This window comes from Panthera leo, chromosome E1, assembly GCF_018350215.1.
Source record: "Panthera leo isolate Ple1 chromosome E1, P.leo_Ple1_pat1.1, whole genome shotgun sequence".
NCBI lineage: Eukaryota > Metazoa > Chordata > Mammalia > Carnivora > Felidae > Panthera > Panthera leo.
This window is the reverse complement of record NC_056692.1, coordinates 45068577-45091038: the sequence shown is the minus strand read 5'-3', so window position 1 is coordinate 45091038 and position 22462 is coordinate 45068577. Positions and strand designations below refer to the sequence as shown.

Below are 22462 nucleotides of genomic sequence, written 5' to 3'. Positions count from 1 at the left end.
GCCTGATTTTTCCTCTTTGCCTCTTTGATGTGAGAGTTTTTCCTGAATATTTATTTGCTCCCTGGACCATTTTCCTTCAATTTCCCTTGTTCCAGAGCTGGCTTCGTGGGTGTGTGATCTGTACAATCACACAGGACCACGTACTTAGAAGGGCCCTGAGTTTGGTTTATTGTTCTGCTGTTGCTGTCTTTAAATTCTTAGTGATTTTTGGACAAGAGGGCTCCACATTTCCATTTTGCACTGGGCTCCACAAATGGCACAACCAGTCTTGCCCCTCTCCTACAACTTCAGTTTCTCTGCCTCAGGCAGTGGTTGTCAGCTTTGGCTGCATGTTGGAACTTTAAAAAAATGCTGAAGCTTAAGCCCCATCCCGAGATCTGATTTAATTGGTTAGGGTTGTGGCCTGGGCACAGGGCTGTTAAAAGCTCTCCTTGGTGATTCCGTTGTGCAGCCAGGATTGAGAACCATAGCTCTAAGGGCTCTTCCTCCTGGCTACTAATGTGCTCAAGTTCCCCATGTCCGGAAACAACTTTTTTCTAGATTCTGATTCTATATTAAGCTTTAGTTCCATGTCTCTCTTCCTTAACGGATAAGAGTTTTTTGTAAGATGAGTTGATTTCTTCTTCTTTCTTCTTCTTCCTTCTTCCTCTTTCTTTTTTCTTTCTTTCTTTCTTTCTTTCTTTCTTTCTTTCTTTCTTTCTCTTTTCTTTCTTCTTTCTTTCTTTCTTTCTTTCCTTCTTTTCTTTTCTTTTCTTTTCTTTTCTTTTCTTTTCTTTTCTTTTCTTCTTTCCTTTCTTCCTTTTGGTCTGTTTTATCAGTTTCTGGAGATGCATGATAAATATCTCCTTTCTTTTCTTTCTTCTTTCTTTCCTTCCTTCCTATTTTATTTTTTCTTTTCTTTCTCTCTTTTCTTTCTCTTTCTTTCCTTCCTTCCTTCCTTCTTTCTTTTCTTTTCTTTTGGTCTGCTTTATCAGTTTCTGGAGATGCATGATAAATATCTCCCTTCTTTCTTTTCTTTTCTTTCTTTTTTCTTTCCTTCCTTCCTATTTTCTTTTATTTTTTCTTTTCTTTCTCTCTTTTCTTTTTCTTCCTTTTCTTTCTTTTCTTTCTTTCTTTCTTTCTTTCTTTCTTTCTTTCTTTCTTTCTTTCTTTCTTTCAGTTTGCTTTATCAGTTTCTGGAGATGCATGATAAATATCTCCCACGGTGATTATGGGTTTGCCTATTCACTTTTTTAGCATGCATAGTGCCTTTAAAAAGTCTAAAGTTAATCCTTACAATTCTGTTAACTGTTATCTGTCAGTTTGCTAGGTACACACAGGTTCAGGATAGTTATATCTTTCTGAAGATTTTTAAAAGTAATTAAATAGCATCTTTATCTTTAGCTATGTTTTCCTTAAATTTTACTTTCCTTATGCTAATATATTGATACCAGCTCTCTTTGATTTGTATTTGCCTGATTTATCTTTTTCAGTCTTTTTACTTTCAAACTTTCTTTGTTGTATTTTAGGTGTGTCTCCTTTAGAGAACATATATCTGAGAATTATTCAAAATCAGTCTCAGTGTCCTTTTTTATTTTAAACTTGAAAGATGATCCGTTGTCTATGTATTTTTTTTATCCTTGTTTTTTTAAACTAGTGTGTTTAATCTTTTGTTGTGATTACTGACATACTTGGATTTTTCTATTTTTTAAAATTTTTAAAAATATTTATTTAATTTTGAGAGAGAGAGAGACAGAGCATGAGCGGGGGAGGGGCAGAGAGAGACAGACACAGAATCAAAAGTAGGCTCCAGGCTCTGAGCTGTCAGCACAGAGCCCAACATGGGGCTGGAACACGCAAACCACGAGATCATGACCTGAGCTAAAGTCAGATGTTTAACTGACTGAGCCACCCAGGCACCCCATCTGCCTATTTTGTTTTGCATTTTCTATTATCCCATGTTTTCTCTTTTTTCTTATTCTTTTTTCCTTCTATTTGACAATTATTCATTTTAATGATTATTCATTAACTTATTTATGATTCATTTTAGTGATTATCCTCACATTTTTAACACTCAATTTTATTTTTGAGGCAGCATGAGCAGGAGAGAATCAGGGAAGAGAGAGAGAGAGAGAGAGAGAGAGAGAGAGAGAGAGAGGGAGAATGGGAGAGAATCTTAAGCAGGCTTTATACGCAGTGTGGAACCACATGTGGGACTCCATCTCACGACTGTGAGATCATGACCTGAGCTGAAGCCAAGAGTTCAACGCTCACCTGACTGAGCCATAGAGGCGCCCCAACACTCATAATTAATTTAACAAATTATAGATTTGACCAGTATCCTAAGTCTCTACTCAAACAATACAATGAATTTAGGAAGCTTTAATTCTGAGCACCACCCTTCTCATCTCCCATGTCACTGTGCTGTAGAGTATTTTAGCTCTTGTTTAGTACTCCGCAAAACAGTTAATTCTTTTTTGTTTCCAATTTTTAGGAGTGTAAAACATACATATGCTTAAAAAATCAGAGTATGGTGAATATACACTGTGATCTCCTTGCCTCTTCTGTCTCCCAGCCCCTTACTTTCTCTGTCTGCAGGCAACCAATGTTACTATTCTCTTGGATTTCCTTCCAGAACATTTTACAAGAAAAAAGTATATGTACATACTTTGTATTTATTTATTTTTCTCCTTTTTATACAAATAGCAGTGTACTACACATACTGTTTCATATCCTTTTCCTTTTGGAGATCTTTTACATCATCACACAAAGAGTTTAAGTCATTAAAATGGCTGCAGGGGCACCTGGGTGGCTCAGTCAGTTAAGCATCCGACTTCAGCTCAGGTCATGATCTCCCAGTTTGTGGGTTCGAGCTGCACATGGGGCTCTCTGTTTCGGATTCTCTGTGTCCCTCTCTCTGCCCCTCCCCTGGTCGTGCTGTCTCTCTCTGTCTCTCTCTCGCTCTCTCGCTCTCTTTCTCTCCCAAAAATAAATAAATTTTTTAAAAATGGCTGCAGAATATTTCATGGTAAGGATAAAGCGTAATTTAACTAGTCCCCTAGTTATTTAACCTAGTAAATACAGTAGTAGTTAACCTAGTAAATAGTTAACTCGGTAATAGAGTTAATCTAGTAAATGGTCATTTAGTTATTTCCCCAACCGTTTGCTAGTATAAACAACCATGTAATGAGTTGCCCTGTATGGGCGGCATTTGGAACAAGTGTATCCCAGATAGTATCCTAGGGGTGAGATGCTAGGTCATGAAGGTGGCTGAATATGCCACCCCAAATATGTGACTTTGGCAAAAGGAGTATTTTGAGTTAAAGGGACTTGGAAAACAGCGGGTGTTAAGAAGAGCACTCTGATCTCTCTCCTCTTCCTTCCTGAATGCAGGAGATCAATGCCCCATGAGGAAGATGCTCTCTTTATACCAGGAGGAAAGTAACATTCTTATCACTGGGAATGGGGAGTTGAGGCTGGCAGAAATCTGTACAAATCGTGTTAAACTAACCTTTGTCTTCTAAACTCCACCCAATTAACTACCCTAGGCCAAGTTCCTTTGCCTGGACACATTTTCACTCTATTTACAACTCTTTGGCCAATTTAGCACACAAGTGTTGGACTCTGCTACTTTGAGTCTTCGTTTTCTGTGGGGACTCCCATGTACCTGTAAAATTTTTGAAAATGTGTATGCTTTCCTCCTGTTGATCTGTCTTATGTCAATTTAATTCTCAGGCTCAGCCGAAAGACCCTAAGAGGGCAGTGGAGAAATTGTTCCTCAGTCATAGTCCACAGGTGTGAGGTCTGTCACTTTGGTAGGTATTACCAAATTTCCTCTGTGGAGGTTGAATCAATATAAACTCCTGTCTGCAATTTATGAGTACCCCATGTATTTTTCAACCTTTTGATCTTGGTCAGTCTAATATGGAAAGATACTATCTTTCTGTATTACCACTTTCAAGGTGGTTTTGATTTGGATCTTTTATGAAGAATGGGATTGAATATCTTTTCACACTACTGAGAACTATCTGTTCATATCCTTTGCTTATTTTTATACAAGTTAGTTTCTTTCTAATCAATTTGAAGCTCTTTGATGTATTAAAGGAGTTAGCCCTTTGTGTATGAGTTGCAAATGTGATTATTTTTGGCCATGCAGAAATTTTTGATCTTGAAGTAGCAGAATTAATATCTATTAAAAAGGGGCACCCGGTGGCTCAGTTGGTTGGGCGTCTGACTTCGGCTCAGGTCATGATCTCATGGTTCATGAGTTCAAGCCCTACATCGGGCTTTCTGCTGTCAGCACAGGGCCTACTTCAGATCCTCTGTCCCCCACCCCCCCACTTCTGCCCCTCCCCTGCTCTCTCTCAAAAATGAATAAACACTAAAAAAAATTAAAAAAAAAATACAATGACTGAAAACGTTTGTCATTAAAAAACATGTTATTAGTTCTGTTAAGTTAGAACTTAAAAACTTAAGTATTTGAATTAACTAATGTTTAACTAATATTAACTTGAATTAATTAATAATTGAAATCTTACCTGTGCTTTCCAGTCTCTTTTATGGAAAAAATAGTTCTCAAAGAAGTTCAGAGGCTCCTTTCTCCTTAGCATTTCTAATTTTTGCATGTCTTTGAATGGCTTTCCCATCACCACCCCATCCACATTAGGAAACAATGGAAAGATGGGTATTTTTGAATACGGGCTATCTGAAGGAGGATTGCACCCTAAAAATAAAAACAAAAATGATATTATGAACAGTGTAAGAGGAAATTCACATAAAAGACATACATGTAGGGCCTATTTTGCTCTTTGTCTAGTCTTCTCAGTGGCTGTGACCCTCACTCTTCACTCTCTTGCCTTCTCCCCCACTCCCAGACTTTAGGCTTCACCTGAATCATGAGGACTCAGGTTAAGATGCAGATTTGCTTTCCAATGATACCTGTGTGACATAGACCAGACAGAATAGGCTGTGGCCCTGTTTCTATAGCACTTGACCTCTAGTATTTATTTCTGACCAGTAATCTACGAATAAATCCCTTGCAACAGTGGGGAGAGGACAAATGGCTCTTACTCTTGAGCTCTTCAAGAAATTTAAATAAATCCTTTTCTTTCATTATTGCAGTCCGGGCAGCATTGGCAAAGGCAGCTGTGCTTGAGCTGGGAGGGGTGCATATGTCTTGCTTAAATCTCCTTTTTTCATAAGCCATGGTGTATGGATTCCATAACATTCCTGACCTGGTTTCCTGGAATTTTCTTTGGAAATAGCTAAAAAAAAAAAAAAAAAGTAATTAAAAAAAGAATAAAAAGTGCTGTATAGTCCTACTGAAAAAGTGCCTAAGTGCTGGACAAAAGGAAAAAAAGTCCAGCTGCAAGGTATAGGCAGAATCCATTTATTTTAAACTTAATTTGTATATTCATTCAATATTATTTATTGAGTGCTTATTTTTGTGACATTCATAGAATATCTACTAATACTTTCCCCAGGCCATTTGGCTAGTTTATATTTTTAGTTCCTGGGCTTTGGCTTCCTTCCTCCTCCGCCCGGACCTCAAGTCTTGTCTAGAAAAATACCTATCGATAGTGATCCTTGACAAAGCCTTGAGTGGCACCAGCTTGAATACAAACATTAATCATGCCTACCATTATATTACTTTGTGTTGAGTTTTAAAATGCAACTACTTTGTGTTGAGGATTTAAAAGAAATCCTTATTGCAGAGAATTTGGAAAATGCAGAAGAGTATAAAAAGGAAGTATCACCAATAATCTTACTATTCAGTAAATCACTATTGGTTGCATTTCTTTGAGTTGTGTGTGTGTGTGTATGCATGCACATGTGTATCAACAGATTTAGGAGATCTGTTACTGTGCATTTTAGTTTATAAATACTGTAAGATATGCTAAGGGACTCTCATTCACAGCACAAACATCCCCAAAGGTATAGACATCTGATTTGCAAACATGCATGCCTTAAACATTCATTGCAGATCAGATTCCCTCTTGCAGCTGGAACGATGGATGTCTCTCTGGAGCTGTGGGCGGGGGGGTGGGGTGGGGGGGGAGGACTTGGTATAGTGGGGCTTCAGTACCAATGTGGGAGACCTCGCTTCTCAGTGTGCGGAGCAGAGGACCGTCACTGCTTACTGTTTCAGAGGACAAAATGCAAGACCTTGCTTATCATTACACAGGCAGGTTTTTCTGTTACAGCAATGGGAAGCTTCATTGCTTTCTGGGATGATGACAGGCAACCTTTTTTTTTTCCTCTCAGAAAGAGGGAAAGAACTCATTCTAAATGTTGGAGCTGCAGCAGTGGTTGGGTAGATGTGCCAATAGCGTTCTGCTTGGAGTCTGGTTTATAAATTTTATTTTATTTTATTTTATTTTATTTTAATTTAATTTAATTTAATTTAATTTAATTTAATTTAATTTAATTTAATTTAATTTTATTAGAAAGAGGGAGTGTGTGATCAGCGGACGGGGGAAAGGGGAGGGGAGAGGGAGAGAGAGAGAGAGCATATGAATGAATCTTAAGTAGGCTCCTTGCTCAGTGTGGACCCCAACTTGGGGCTCTATCCCATGATCCTAGGATCATGACCTGAGCCAAAATCCAGAGTCAGATGCTCAACTGACTGAGCCACACAGGTGCCATAGCAGTCTGGTTTATAATCAGATAATTCCTTCCTTAGCCTTGAACCCAACTATCCACAATGTTCTTATCCTCCTCTGAAAATATATAATGCTCATTTCTCTTAGTGTAATTTAATTCCTACCAGGTCCCTCAAGGTTCACCTTTCCTTTCCCTCCAAGTATTCTCTGCATACCCTATGGCTCTGAGTGTGGTCCTCAGGCCAGCAGCATCAACAGCACTGGGAGCTCATTAGAAATACAAATACTCGGTTCTCACACAAACCTACTGAATCAGAAACCCTGGGGCCCAGCAATGTGTTTAAGCAACTGCTCCAGGTGATCCTGATGTGTGCTCAAGTTTGAGAACACTGCTATCGTCTGTAGTCTCCCCTTCTCTGACACACTAATCTTGGCTCAATGGTTATATACCATGTTATATCTGTAGTTTCTTCCTCCCTTCTCTCCTTCCTGCCTCCTTTCCTTCTTTCCTGTTGTAATCTTTCTTTAATGACACAGGTGTTCCTGAAATCTCTTTTGGTCCTTGGATGCCTATTCATATTTAAGAGTGAGAGTAAGCACTCTTCAAGGCCAGTTGGAAGCTTTTTGGTATGATGGGTCTTATTGAGTGGGAACTTACTATCAAGTAATTGGTTTGAGCCTTGTTTCATCATGGGACCCCCCCCCCTTTTTTTTAAGGGGACTTTTAACTGTGAGTATCCATGTGTTGTTTTCCTCTTTCTTGAGCTAGTCAATTTCCCTGGTGAGGGACCCTCTGATATTTTAACTGAGTGGTATAAATCTAGCTGTTAGTACATTGGGACTTAGGGAAGGGGAAGGTGGCTGGTTCAGGGTGGGGGTCTCACCATTCAGTAAGTGTACTTTCATGTAGTTTTCTATTTCCGCTCTGATACCCTCATCCTCAAGTTATGTCTGATATCCTGGAGTCCAGACGATCCTTCTGGTACAACCTCTTCAGAGAGGTAACTATCAAGGCAGTCATTTGGTTGGGTGGGGTTAGGGAGAAGAATCTAAGGGTCAATCTGCTTCTCATGCTACTTTTATTATTTATTTATTTATTTATTTAAAATTTCAAACTCATGCTACTTTTAACTAGTCTTTCTGTGTTGGGGTCCCCCTGTCCTCTACTTTCAGAGGTTGCTGAGTTCAGAGGTTCAGAGTTCCTGAACTCTGTCATGTGTTCTGTGGTGTTCTGTGTTGAGAATTGTGTCTGTGTTCTGTGGTGAGAATTGGCTTCTTGACCTTCTCCATGGCAGGTACTCAGATTTCAGCTTGTTCTGATCTCACCAGTCCGTAAACAGTCATCCATTTACTTTCCAGCTTCCCAAATTATGCTGATATCTCTTGTCTGCTCTTCCTTTTCTTTATGGGTTTTTGCCCTCTAAATTTTTTACTGTTATTTTAGTGCAATTTCAGAAGGAAGAAGAGGTGAAAACATGCATTTATTTTAATATGTTTAACCCAACTGCTGTTTTATAGCCCTCTGAAATTTGGCTTTCCTCCCATCATCCTTTTGGATGGGACCTTTGGTTCCCTTATGACTTCATAACCACCCAATCTAATTCTACCCATTCGGTTGTCACTTCACCTGGCCTCACTTTAGCATTTAATACTGGTGGAAGGTCCATCCTCTTTTGGATTTCTCTGTGGCCCTGGCTTCTCTGACTTCACACTATCCTGGTTCCCTTCTTGATGACTAATGTTTCCTTAGCTGACTCCTCTTCCTTTCCATGACGTAACTATGGGAATTCTTACAGTTCTGTCCTCAGTCCTTTGCTTATCTCTCCCCCACCTCACCCTGTGGGGATATAGAGAAGTACATGGATATGAAGCAGATTTAGGAGGTCAGATAGACAGGATTTTGTGATTGGTGGGATGGGGGAGTGACAGAGCAGCAGCAGCTGAGGAGGACGCTGGGTGGGTCTTTGGCAATTGGATAAACACAGTGAGGTGGTGGAGCCATTCGCTGAGGTTTGGAACCCAAGTGTAAGAACCAGTAGAAGTGGGGGTGGGGGAAGGAGATGAATTAGGCTTTGACACTTTGGGTGTGAAGTACCTATGGGACTGCCCAGCAGGCAGATGGAAGCTTACGGGGGGATCTGGGCTAGGTATCCAGCCTGATCTTCTCTTTGCCTTGTCCTTCTTGTCTGTTGGTGGGACATCGGAACCTACTTCACAGTGATGAAATAGTGATTAAATGAGATCACTCAATAGATAGTTACTGAGTATAAATTTTTTTTTTTTCCTAGACACCGGGGATAGACAGTGAAATAAAACAGATAAAAAAATAATCCCTGCCCTCATGAAGCTTACATTCTAGCATGAGAAAACAGATAACAAACACAATAAATAAGTAAATTATATAGTATATTAGAAGGTGATAGAGACTGTGAAGAAAATTGAAGAGGGGAGACAGGGAGTGGTAGGAGAATGGAGTTTTAGATAGGGTGGCCAAAGAAGGCCCTGCTGAGATGGCAACATTTGAACAAAGACCTGGAAGTGGGAAGATATGTGGCTGTCTGGGTGAAGAGCATTCCAGACAGGGGGAACTGCATGTGTAAAGGTCTTGAGGCCGGAGCATGTCTGGTGTATTTGAGGAACAGCAAGGGTGCTAGCCTGAATGGAGCAGAGTAACAGGAGACAAAGTCAAAGAGGTCAAAAGTGAGGGCAGGTCACCTAGAAGACCAATAAGTCACATACAGTCTAAGACTCATACTCAGAGGGAAATGGAAGGGTTTTGAAGTTTTTTTAAAATAATATTTTATGCTTTTAAGTTTATTTTGAGAGAGACAGAGACAGCGCAAGTGGGAGAAGGGCAGAGAGAGAGAGAGGGAGAGAGAGAATTCTAAGCAGACTCTGCACGGTCAGTGCTGAGCCTGATGCAGGGATTTCATGAAACCATGAAATCATGACCTGAACTGAACCAAGAGTCGAATGCTTAACTGACTGAGCCACCCAGATGCCCCATTGGCTGAAGATTTTGAGCAGAGGACTGACATGATCCGGCATTTTAAAAGGATCATTTGGTGCTGTAGGCATTAAGACATCAGCTAGATAGAGGGAGTGTTGAGAATAGACTGGAGTGGGCAAGGCTGGGGTGGGGAACCAAAAGGTACAAACAGGGAGACCAGTTAGGAGGCAGCAATCCAGGAAAAAGCTAATGCGTGTAAAGTGCACAGTCAGAAATTGCACATAATGTTTAGTAAACGTTGTAATCAACTACAGGAACACCTGTCAAATTCTACCATTACCCAGCTCAAGACCGGCTTTCTCAGGAAACTACATGAATGATCTTTGCCACTCATTTGGCATTATTTAGTTGTCTACGTACTTAGGGCTTTACTCTCAATTTATATTTTAAGTTCCTTAAATGCAAACACTACATATCAAACACTTCATCTCCTTAGAAACCAGGTATATGATAAGTAACAACCATCATCATCATCAACAACAACATCATCATCATAATCATCATCAAAACACCAATATCAGCAAACATTTCCTGGTCACTTACTGGGTGTGAGAGGCAGTGTAGGGCAGTGGAGAAGAGCATGGGTTCTGGAATCAGACTGTGCTAAAATCCAGGCACCATCGCTCCTTGGGGCAAAGTACAACTACCTGTACTTTAGGTTTTTCATTTGTAAAATGAGGACAATAGTACCCATTAAGGAGGTGAGGATTCAAACATAACATATATATATATATATATATATATAATGATTATTCTAGTTACTTCCACATAATAATAGTTATTTTTTATGGGGCTCTAGGAATATTTATTCCTACGTTCCCACAAATGCCCTATAAGGTGGGTATTATTATTGTTGTTCCCATTTTATAGGTGAGAAAACCAAGGCTGAAAGTTTAAGCAATGTGTCAAGTTTGTGTACTAATAACAGGCATTTAATAAATGCCTTTGAACTGGAACGAAGAGTAGAATTTTGTGTGCCTTCTGTTCCACACCTGACAGATACAGGACAGCATAGAGCTACCCACGGAGGATTTAGAAAACATTCTGTATTTTTAAGCCTAGGAGGGAAGGCACAACTTTGAAAGAGAATTAGTTAAAAAGTTGGTAACAGCAGCATTCAATATAATATAATGATAACAATAGATTGCGAAAATTTATCTTTAGTGATATTTGTTGGAATAAAACACATTTGGGTGTGAGAATATTTCCTCATCCTCCATTCTCAGGTCTACTTCTGGCTGTGCTCCAGTCCAAAAGGCTACTTTGGGATGTCTGAAATTGCTATACATCGTCCCAGAGTCAAAGGAAGCCCCGGGGAGTTCCAACATGAATGAGAGTGTCTTCCAAATGAGATTTCCAAGCCCAACACAAAGATCATCCCTGGAAAAGTCTGAATTCTTCTGGGATTCTCTAGCCTAGGGTAGGAGAGTCTGAACTTTCTCGGTTGTCTTAGGCCTTCAGTGGGCCCTGAGATGGACTGAGGTCAGTCTTGCAATTTCAGAACTAGGTAGCACAGTTGGGATGAAGGAATTAGGTCTCATGTTGTGGCACGTGAGCATTGCCACAGACCCCATCTCCTTTGTTCTGGGGCAGACCCTGTGGAGAAGGATGTTAATCAGAGGTGACTGCCTTGTACATATCCTCGTAAGTGCTTCTAAGAAGGCTGTTTTTACCCCTTTCTTTGCCACTTACCTTACTATTTCCATTATAGCCTTTCTGGGTAAGGCTGAAGTCTCTACAAGCTTTGATAGGATTTCAAACAACAGGATCCCTGGGTTGCCAGCTAAATCTAAACATTTCTCCTTTTCTGGAACTATGAAGGAGAGAAAAATTCAAGATGCTTTCTGAAAAAACCATCTGTCAAAAAAAGTAATAAGCTGACAAGTCTTTTTATTTATTCTATTTACAAGAGTAATAGCAGGTTAGGTACTAGAGAGTTAGAGAAAAACATTAAAAAATCTGTTCTATTTGGTAGAAAGGTCATTTTAATTACTGAACAGACAGAATAATCATTAAAAAATACTTTTAGTTCTGGGAGCCTGGGTGGCTCAGCTGGTTAACAACCGACTCTTGGTTTTGGCTTGGGTCATGATCTCATGGTTCATGAGTTTGAACACCGTGTCGAACCCTGCTTCGGGCTCCACGCTGCCAGTGCAGAGCCTGCTTAGGATTCTCTTTCCCTCCCTCTCTCTGTGCCCTTTCCCTGCTCATACGGGCTCATGCATTCTCTTTCTCAAAATAAATAAATACTTTTAGTTCAGTGACTTCTAAGTATATATTGACTTGAAGTAAATATGACTTGTAATTAAATTGCATTTAACATAAACACGACTCATGTATTAAGGACTATTGTCTTGTTCTTCTAGGTTAAGAAATTGTTGATAAACATATCTCGGGTTTGTAAGCAAACCCTCGTTACTATAGTAGTACTTGAAGCAGTAACTTCTGTTTATTCTAAGGACAGTTCACAGCCTATGAATGAGTGCATTAAAAACAATTTTGTTTTTTATTTTAGAGAAAAAGAGTGAGCAGGGGAGAGGGGGAGAGAGAGAGAGAGAGAGAGAGAGAGAGAGAGAGAGAGAGAAACTTAAGCAGGCTCCACACTCAGTGCAGGCCTGACACTGGGCTCGATCCCATGACCCCGGGATCATGACCTGAGCCGAAACCAAGAGTCAGATGCTTAACCGACTGAGCTACCCGGGTGCCCCTGAATGAATGTGTTTTCAAAACAGTACACAGTATTTAGAATTTAGAATGTATTTATCCTAGAAAATATAACCTGAATTGTGGTTAGTTTTTCCAAGGCAGGCTGTTAAACTCATAAATAAACCATCAGAGGACTAATAATATGTCAAGTACACTTTCACATCATTTATGACCATGTGTGAGAATATGCTCTTTAACCTCTAGCCGACTCTCCAGTCCTTGCACTGAGGGAAGACTTCATCAGGGTGAGGAAGTCCATTCCTATTTTTTAGGACTAGTAAATTATTTATACCCCAAATTTGCACGAGACAGAGCATTTTTCTTTTTCTAAAAAAAAAAAAAAATTTTCATTGTAAAGGGAGCTCCTCTCAAAGTAGTACAGGCGCTTGGTAAAGAATATTATAAAAGGTGACCGATTTTTTCTACACTACTCCAAAAGTTCACACCAGAGACCAAAAAGCAGTGTCTCCTGCAGAAGGACTTGATGCATTTAAGTTAAAATTCTAAAACTGTATCAATTTGCTTAGCAAATAGTGTTTTGGAGAAGCAGTATGGCAAGCAAATCTCACCCCAGAGTACACCTTCCTCACGTGTCTCCTGATCAGAGGCCTAAATGAATAATAGTTACTATGCAGTGACTCACAGCTACCCAGCTGCCATCTGTTCTGTAATAGCTCTACTCACCCACAGCTTTAAGAAAGAGGTTCTTATCTGTTAACACCTTTGTGAAGTCTGAGAAATTCACCTTTCCATCCCCTGAAACAGAAATTTGAAGGCTCAGAACAAAGATATAAGATGCATTTTAGTAATTAGATTATATGTTAAATGTTAAATGAAAACACCTTGGACTATTCAATACGTAAAATCACAGCACGTTAAGGCTGGAGATGTGCTCAGGTGAGCACTGGTCTTCTCGAAGTGGTTTTAGCACTGTTACATGAGTCACCCACAGCCACCAGAAGCAATGGTGGGGTAAAAACATCAACCAGGCTCTCAGCCCCTGCAGTCCTAACCACTCCCTCCTTTCCTGGAGACTTGACATTTTTGCATGGAATCCACCCCTGGCTTCCCATACCCCCCCCTCTGCTATTTTTATTATTAAAACAACCCCAAGTTGTACCCAGTCACCTCTAACGTTAAAGAATAGTTAGAGGTATGTATGTGTGTTCTGATGAAAGAACAGACAAATTGGGCAGAGTTAGTGGAAACAAGTGATGCCTTGATTGACCAGTGACACTGATTCACATGTGGGCCTTATGCTAATTGAATGGGGCACTGGCAGTTGGGTGGGGAGAGGTGAGAGGAGATAGTGAATATATACTCCATACAACATATCAGCATGGGCTATAATCACTAGGTCAGTGTATTCAAAGGGAATGTTACCTAACAGCTTTAAAAATAGCAACAAAAATGCTGTGGCATTTTTGTCACAGTACAGATGGGCTCAGTGGGTGATGGGCATTAAGGAGGGCACTTGGGATGAGCACGGTGTTATATGTAAGTGATGAATCACTGGGTTCTACTCTGGAAACCAATACTACATTGTATGTTAACTAACTTGAAATTTAAATAAATTAAAAAATATGTAGGTGGGCTCTAATGATGGAAGGAAGATTTGCACTAATAAGATTCAAATGGAAACAAAGGGCTTGGATTTTCTTGGTAACATGTCATTTTTGAAATTGTCAATGACTTTGTATCTGTTATTTCAAGGCACCCTCCAAAATGTACATCATGACAGGTAATCTGAATTTGATGTTGAAATATGACAGTCACTTTTAGTTTCCACACAGAACTTTTCAAAGGATAGTCCATTTTGTACAATTTGATTTTGTAACTTGTACACATACTTTACTGATATCCTTAAAGAGAAACACGTATATGTACTTTTGACAATAAATGAGATTTATTTTTCATTTATGTAATCACTGATAGAAATATATAAATTTATAAAAACCTTCTATGAGAAAAGTAATTACAAGTCAAAGTACTCACCATCAATATCAGCACATTTTAATTCATTATAGACATCACGCTTGGTTAGATTCATTCCCAACTTGGCTAGAGTGCACATCATTCCGTGTAAATCAATACAGCCAGTTTTATCCTTGTTAAAGAAGTTGTAGGCATCTTGGAAGGCTGAGGAAATGCAGTTAAGTTAGTCAGACAGTTAGTTATCAAGAATGAGTATAGGGGTGCCTTGGTGGCTCAGCCGGTTGAATGTCTGACTTCAGTTCAGGTCATGATCTCACGGTTTGTGAGTTTGAGCCCCATGTCAGGCTCTGTGCTGACAGCTCAGAGCCTGGAGCCTGCTTCGGATTCTCTGTCTCCCTTTCCCTCTGCCCCTCCCCCACTCATGCTCAGTCTCTCTCTTCCAAAAATAAACACTAAAAAATGTATTAAAAAAAAGAATGAGTACATATTGTGATGAACTAGGACAGACTATATAGTTGATTGGAGATCATGTTCTAAAAAATTATTGAGAGAAAAATGAGTACATAATAGACATTTCATATAAAGGACATCATCCTTCCATGAGATTTGAACTGGAATAAACTACTTGGTGGAAAACCAAATATGTTCGCAAAATGGTCTTTGAAAGATGTCCATGCCCTAATCCCTGGAATCTGTGGATGTATTACTTACACAATAAAAAGGACTTTGCAGTTATAATTAAGATAAATTATTGTGGATTATCGGAGTGTGCCCAATATAATTACAGGTCCCTTAGGCAGCCAGAAGCAAGAGAGATGTGGCAAAATGAGAGATCGGAGAGATTCAAAGAATGAGGAGGGATTGGTTTGAAGATGGACGGGGTCATGTAATGTGGAATGCAGATGGTTTTACGGGGCTGTGAGAGACTCCTGGCTAACAGCCAGTAAGGAAATGGGTTCTCAGCCCCAGAACCACAAGGAACTGGATTCTACCAAGAACCTAAATAAGCTTGGAAGTAGATTTTTCTTTAGAGCCTCTTGGTAAGAAGCCAGTCTGGCCAACTCCTTCATTTTGGCCTTGAAAGACCCAGAGAAGAGGAACTAGCTGAACCCACCTGGACTTCTGACCCACAGAGCTGTGAGATAATACATCTGTGTTGTTTGAAGCTGCTAAGGTTGTGGCAATTTGTTATGGCAGCAACAGAAAACGAATGCACCCAAATGTACCCAAATTATATGCATGCGAATGTTTTGAATAGAGTCAAAGTTTTTTCAAAGACATACTCCAGGCATTAACTGGAGCCAAACTTAGACATGTATTTTCTAAAATCAGCGAATGAAGAAATAAACCGAGAACAAAGTATATCCCAAATGGCACTAGAATAAAACTTATTTCATATCACAGTCAAGTATTAGCATCTATATGTATGTGATGTGTCTGTATGTATGAAATTCATCTTATAGAGATAATGATACCTGTCTTAAAATTGTGTGAATAGGTAACATCTTTCTCCCTTGATAGGAGGCAGGCTTCTCTAGGGCTGGAGCCATCTCTGACTGGTTTCTAATTTCTCCCTAGTATTTCTAGCATGTTAGTAGGTATTACCTTCATTCATGCAGCCTTTCAACAAATACGCACGTCTTTTTTTTTATGTTCATTTATTTTTGAGAGAAAGAGACAGACAGAACACGGACAGGGAAGGGGCAGAGAGAGACAGAGGCACAGAATCCGAAGCAGGCTCCAGGCTCTGAGCTGGCAGCACAGAGCCCGATGTGGGGCTCGAACTCACGAACCGTGAGATCATGACCTGAGCTGAAGTCGGACGCTTAACTGACTGAGCCACCCAGGCGTCCCAAATATGAATGTCTTCTCTGCGTCAGGTGCTGCTCTAGGTGCCTAGGCTGCACTAGTGCCCTAAATAGACAAAGATCTCTGCACTTATATAAATATAATAAATAGGTAAGTTGGATAACATGTTACAAGGTAGAAGACAAAGGAAAAAAGAAAAAGAAATGCATGTTGGGGGGATTGGGAGTTCCAGGGATTGAGGGATAGGTTGCTTGTATTAAATATGTGAGATCTGAGCAAAGACTTCAAGGGGATGAGGGAATAGCTATCTGGGAGAAGAGAGGACCAGACAGAAGGAAGAGCCAGAGTGAAGGTGCCACGGGGAACAGGACTGGCAGGTTCCAGGAACAGCAAAGAGGCTGGTGTGGCTGGAGTGGAGCAGAGTGAGCAACAGGAGAGGAACAGGAAAGGTCAGAAGTGTAGTGTGTGTGTGTGTGTGTGTGTGTGTGTGTATGTGTGTGAGCGTGTGTGGGTATATTTTACCATTTATTTTAAATTTTATTTTAAAATGCATTTTTAAAAGTTTATTTACTTATTTGGGAAGAGAGAGAGAGAGAAAGAGAGAGAGAAAGAGGAGAGAGAATCCCAAGTAGGCTTCACACTGTCCATGCAGAGCCTGATGTGAGGCTCAAACTTATGAACTGTGAGATCATGACCTGAGCTGAAATCAAGAGTTGGGCACTTAACCACCCGAGCCACCCTGGCACCCCAAATTTTACTTCAGATTGGTTTTAGATAGAGTTGCAAAGATAGCCCAGGGATCCTGTAGATCCCTCACCCAGTTTTCCCTAATGTTAGCACCTTACATTCCTCTGGGACATTCATTACATCTAAGAAGCCAACACTGGTGTAGTGCTGTTAACTAAACTGTAGACATGAATGGGATTTCATTAGTCTTTCCCACTCCAGGATCCCATCCAGGATACTCTATTACATTTAGCTGTCACATCTTTTTAGCCTCTTCTCTGTCACAGTTTCTCAGACTTTTCTTGTTTTTGATGACCTTGGCAGTTTTGAGGAGTACTGTTCAGGTATTTTTATGGAAGTCCCTCAATCTTGGGTTTTCTAATGTTTTTCTCATGGTTAGCCTGAGATTATGGATTTTTTGGAAAGAAGATGAGCAAAGTGAGGTAACGTTCTCCTCACGGTGGTAAGAAGGCTGCATATTGTCAAGATGACTCGGCACGGGATACGTTTACCTGGATTACCTGGCTGAGGGAGTGTTTGTAAGGGTTTCCCCCTGTAAAGTTGCTTCCCTCCTTTCCATTTTCTACTCTTTGGAAGCAAGTCACTAAGGGAAGTCCAGACTCAAGGGACGGAGGGCCGGGGAATGAAGCGCCATCTCCCGGAAGAGGTAATAACTACATTCATTATTTGGAATTCTCTTGTAAGGGAGAGTTCTCGCTTCTCCATTTAAAAAAAATTAAATCAATGACCAACTAGGATTTATCCCAGGAATAAAAGGTTGATTTAATAATCAAAACCATGTATTAATGTATCATCTTATCAAGCTAAACATAAAAAATGTGGTAATTTCATGAGACAGAAAAAAGTACTTGACAAGAACATCTATTCTTGCTATCTAATATCAACAACGTAGAAATACGAAAGAATGCTCTCATCCTAATAAATTTTATCTTTGAAAGACTCTACAAAAAATTCAATCATTTGTTTCTGTCAGTATGGACTTGCGGCTATTCTTTTTATACTTGGAGTTATAACCCAACACTACTTTATTTATTTTGGTTGCCCCAAATTACTCTAGCTTTAACCTTCCAGGTTGCCCTCATGCATCCCTTTGAAAAGCTCCTGTGTCCTTTTGTTTCCTGAGTGCTTCCTTACTTTCTGCCACTATAACATGTCCCAGGTTTGTCTTGTCTATTCCCTGCCCGGGCCCCAGAATCAGCCATTTATCCAAGCCAGTCTGCTTCTTTTATGGGAGACCGGCATTAGGAGTCGAGATCTGGGTGGTGGGTATGCTGTGGGGGTATTGATGCTTCTAAGTCCTCTCAGCCGACAGAGCTAGGAAATACTGTGCATGGATAGTAACACATGGATACACACATACTTCTAATTTTTTCTTGATCTGTCCATCTGTATTCATATGAAACTAAACATGAGTTCACACTGATGTCTCAGAACCTAAGCCAGCACCACTGGTTTACTGGAGCCTTCTCCCCGTGTTTATCTGTAACTTCCCACTCCAAACCGTGAGAAACCTGGCTTCTGCCATCTGCCGTCCATTTACTGAGTTACTCCACCCAGTCCATAGGTACGACAGTTTCAGAATTGTTAAGCTATACCCCTATGGGAAACAACTTTACTGGCTAGAGTGCGTTGTTTCTGTACAGTTCCTTTTGTGTTGGGTCTTAGAGTTTCCAGTCAAAACACCATTTTCAAAGTTCCTTAGGTCATCTCCTCCCCTCACACCCACCTGACTTATGTTTCAACAGGATCACTCTGGCCGTTAGAAAAACAGACTTTTGGAAGAGTTTGGATACAAGTTGGAGACTGGTGGTCAGGAGGCTATTGTGGGTGAACAACAATGGTGCCTCCGACCAGGGTTGGAGCAGAGGTGGTAAGAACTGGCTGCTTCTAGATGCATTTTAAAGGTGGAGCCAATGAGATTTCCTGGTGGACTGATAGGTAGAGTGAGACAGAAGAGTCAAGATTTTTTCTTTCTTTCTTTCTTTCTTTTTTAAATTTAAAAAATTTTTTTTAACGTTTATTTATTTTTGAGACAGAGAGAGACAGAGCATGAACGGGGGAGGGACAGAGAGAGAGGGAGACACAGAATCGGAAGCAGGCTCCAGGCTCTGAGCCACCAGCCCAGAGCCCGACGCGGGGCTCGAACTCATGGGCTGTGAGATCGTGACCTGAGCTGAAGTCGGACGCTTAACCGACTGAGCCACCCAGGCGCCCCGAGTCAAGATTTTTTTTCCAGAATAGTGAAAGATGGAATATCATCATCTGAGATGGGGAAGGTTGTGAGTCGAGCATGTTTTAAGAGTAAGAGGCTGAGGGGAGGGAAGAATGGGGAGGTACTGTTTAGTGGGTGTGGAGGTTCAGTTTGGAAAGATGAAAATGTCTGGAGGTGGATGTGGTGACGGCCGTAGAACATGTGAATATATTTAATGCCACTGATCTCTATGTATACACTTGAAAATGGTTAACACTGTAATTTTTATGTTATGTGTATTTTTGAAATTAATTAAATTTCAAATTAAATAATTTTGAAATTAATTAAATTAAATTTAGTTTAATTTTTTTATTTTAGAGAGAAAGAGAGAGCGAGCATGTGAGTGGGAGAGAGGGGCAGAGGGAGAGAGAGAGAGAATCTTAAGCAGGCACCATGCTCAGCATGGAGTCCGACACAGGGCTCGATCTTATGACTCTGGGATCACGACCTGAGCCGAAGCTGAGTTGGACACTGAGTGTCACCCAGGTGCCCCTATGTTGTGTGTATTTTACCACAATGAAAAAGAGTGTATGAAGAACACATCAGGAGTTCAGTTTGGGATGTGTTGGTTTTGCGGTATCTATTAGACATATAATTGGAGGTGTCAAGGAGGCAATCACATATGAGCCTGGAGCTGGGGAGAGAGGCTTGGGCTGGACACACACATTTGGGAAGTGTCAGCATGTAAGTAGTATTTAAAACCTGTTCCTTCCTGCAGAAACCACAGGAAGGGACCTTGCCCACTGCCTCCCACCCTCCACTTTGCCTCCTGGCTGACTCTGGTGCTGCCCCGTGTGCCCTTTGTGGTTTGCTGTGCCTCTTATTTCTAGGGATGTAGGAGTATAAGACTTTCTTCGTCCTTGATGGTCATTTATGTATCTGTCTGTCTTATAATACCCAATTAAAATAGATCTTGGGAACCCTTAAAACAAGCATCAATGTATATGAATGCTATTAGAAACCTTAAAGTTTTCGAAGGCTATCAGCTGTTGTTGTTGTTGTGATTATTATTATTTTAAAGTTTATTTATTTATTTTGAGAGAGACAGGGACAGCCAGAGTTAGGGAGGGGCAGAGAGAGAGGAAGAGAGAGAGAATTCCAAGCAGGCTCTGCACTTCCCGTGCAGAGCTCCATGCGGGCCTCGAATCCACAAAATCATGAGATCAAGACCTGAGCCAAAACCAAGAGTCTGACACTTAACCGACTGAGCCACCCAGGCACCCCTATAAACTATTATTAAGGCGTTTAGCTCAGTTTTACAAGGATAAATGCAATTCCGATCTTGACAATCTTTTGTTTTTCAAACCGGTTTTCCCAGAAATAAAGGTGATTCTTTGCTTCCTGTTTTTTCAACTGGTCCCAAACTTGGAGGGTGAAGCATTAGCCTTCCCAGAACCCAAACACACTCATGCTTGACTTTCTTTCTTTTTTGTTTTCTTTTCTTTTTTTCTAACGAGTCATGCTTTCCCTTTCCTTTGGGCCTTTGCAGATTCTACTCTATTTTGCCCAGAACGCTTCCTTTTTGCTGTCTGCCTTCCACTCATTATCCAACCTTCTCTGGGACTCCCTTTCTATCCTCCCAAGACCAAGTCAGGAGACTGTCTTTTATGCTCCCATAATACTTTATACTTCCCCTATCATAACTTGTGTCGTATTGTGATTGAAATTGTTTCAGTCAAAAATTCACGCTTTAATGATCTGACTTCTCTGAAAGACTTCCTATCAGGGCAATGACCATGTTTCCCAGGCTTACTACATCGTGGGCTTTAAATAAATATTTGCTATTTGGACTGATAAACTGTAGGAAGCTTAGCTAATTTTATCATTATGATTTTTTTTTTTTCTGTGAGAAATCCTGGGGCTTCAGTTGTATTTACACTGCCCCATTACTTGATTTCTATTTGACTTTGCATTTGTTCTTTTGCATACCCACAAGTCCTTATCTGAATAAAAATATTTGTCTAGGACTGTCCAAATTCTAGGAAGATGTCTGTTTGAAAATAATCGCCTTCCTTCCCATAAATTAGACACTGAATTAGAACTTCTGGTCTCAAATAGCAGAGGACTACAGTCAACCCTTGAAGTTACAGATCTCAGAGAAGAAAATGATCAGATATATCAAGGAGCTTTCATTTGGGGATGATTCTCATTACCTTGTATTTGTGAAGCATTCAGCTTCCTTTCTTTGTGCTGTAATTGGCACGGGAGAGATCCTGGTAAATCTTTATCCCTGACAAAAGACATGAGAAGATTTAATACATATGTGAAACCAGCAAATGTTAGTTCCATTCTTCAGTTTTTGCTGACTGGAATGACTGTATACATCACAATATATCCAGAGGAGATGCAGCGAGAAAACGTTGGCCACCAAGGTCCACCTCTGCCCTATACCTGCCCATCGCCCTTACATCCTTAAAAAAACCCCTGATTTTCTCCATTTTACAAAAGAGAAAACAGGCTCGGAGGGATTAAATAACTTGTCCCAATTGCACAGATAAAAGGTAGAAGTCCTGGGATTCAGACTCAGGTTTATCTGACTTCAAAGCTCAAGGATATAAGCCCTACACTATTCCTATTGCTAGAAATATAAATTCAAATTTTTAACGGGTGTAGGGGTCCCTGAGTGGCTCAGTTGGTTCAGCATCTGACTCTGGATTTGGGTTCAGGCCATGATCTCATGGTTTGTGAGTTCAAGCCCCACATCGGGGTCTGTGCTGACAGTGTGGAGTCTGCTTGGGATTCTCTCTCTGCCCCTCCCCTGCTCATGTGTGCATGCTCTCTCTCTCTCTTAAAAGAAATAAACATTAAAAAAATTTTTTAAACTGGTATAAATAATCTTATGTTGAATATCCTTATACTGAAAACTTTGTATCTATACTTATTTTATGACTTTAACTGCCAAACTGTATTTTTACCCGCATATGAGATAGAGGCAGATATATCTACATCTACATCTATACCTATATCTATATATGGTCTATATGTATATCAACCATATCTATATCTATGTATCTACCTATCTACTGAGAGATTGATCACTTCTGGAAGGTTTGGAACACTGGGTGACTTTTCATTTCCTCAGAAAAATAAAATCTGGAAAAAAGAGAAAACGTATGGATACTTTGGGGATGTTTTGTATAGATCTACAGGAGGTTATTAGTTTAGAGTACATAAAGTACATTATGCATAACTGGGTTTTCTTATAATATAGTAATTTAAAATGTTTAAAAAATCATAATTTTATACATTAATTTTATTTAAAATACATTTAGGTTTGATACTAAACTAAACGTTTTATTATTATTATTATTTTTTTTTTTTTTTTTAATGTTTTATTTATTTTTGAGACAGAGAGAGACAGAGCATGAGCAGAGGAGGGGCAGAGAGAGAGTGAGACACAGAATCGAAAGCAGGCTCCAGGCT

General features: G+C 40.1%; 1 protein-coding gene across 7 annotated transcripts in view; it reads right to left on the bottom strand.

The window, feature by feature from the left end:
• The window catches only part of EFCAB3 (EF-hand calcium binding domain 3), a 65135-nt gene that overhangs the window by 4343 nt on the left and 38330 nt on the right, over positions 1–22462 (bottom strand). For all 7 annotated transcript variants that reach the window (XM_042916532.1, XM_042916533.1, XM_042916535.1 and 4 more), the window contains 6 exons: positions 21193–21269; positions 14293–14436; positions 12982–13053; positions 11284–11404; positions 5050–5243; positions 4518–4702 (listed from right to left, as the gene is read on the bottom strand). In XM_042916532.1, coding sequence (XP_042772466.1) covers positions 4518–4702; positions 5050–5243; positions 11284–11404; positions 12982–13053; positions 14293–14436; positions 21193–21269 — 793 coding nt within the window. The remainder of the gene's footprint in view (positions 1–4517; positions 4703–5049; positions 5244–11283; positions 11405–12981; positions 13054–14292; positions 14437–21192; positions 21270–22462) is intronic.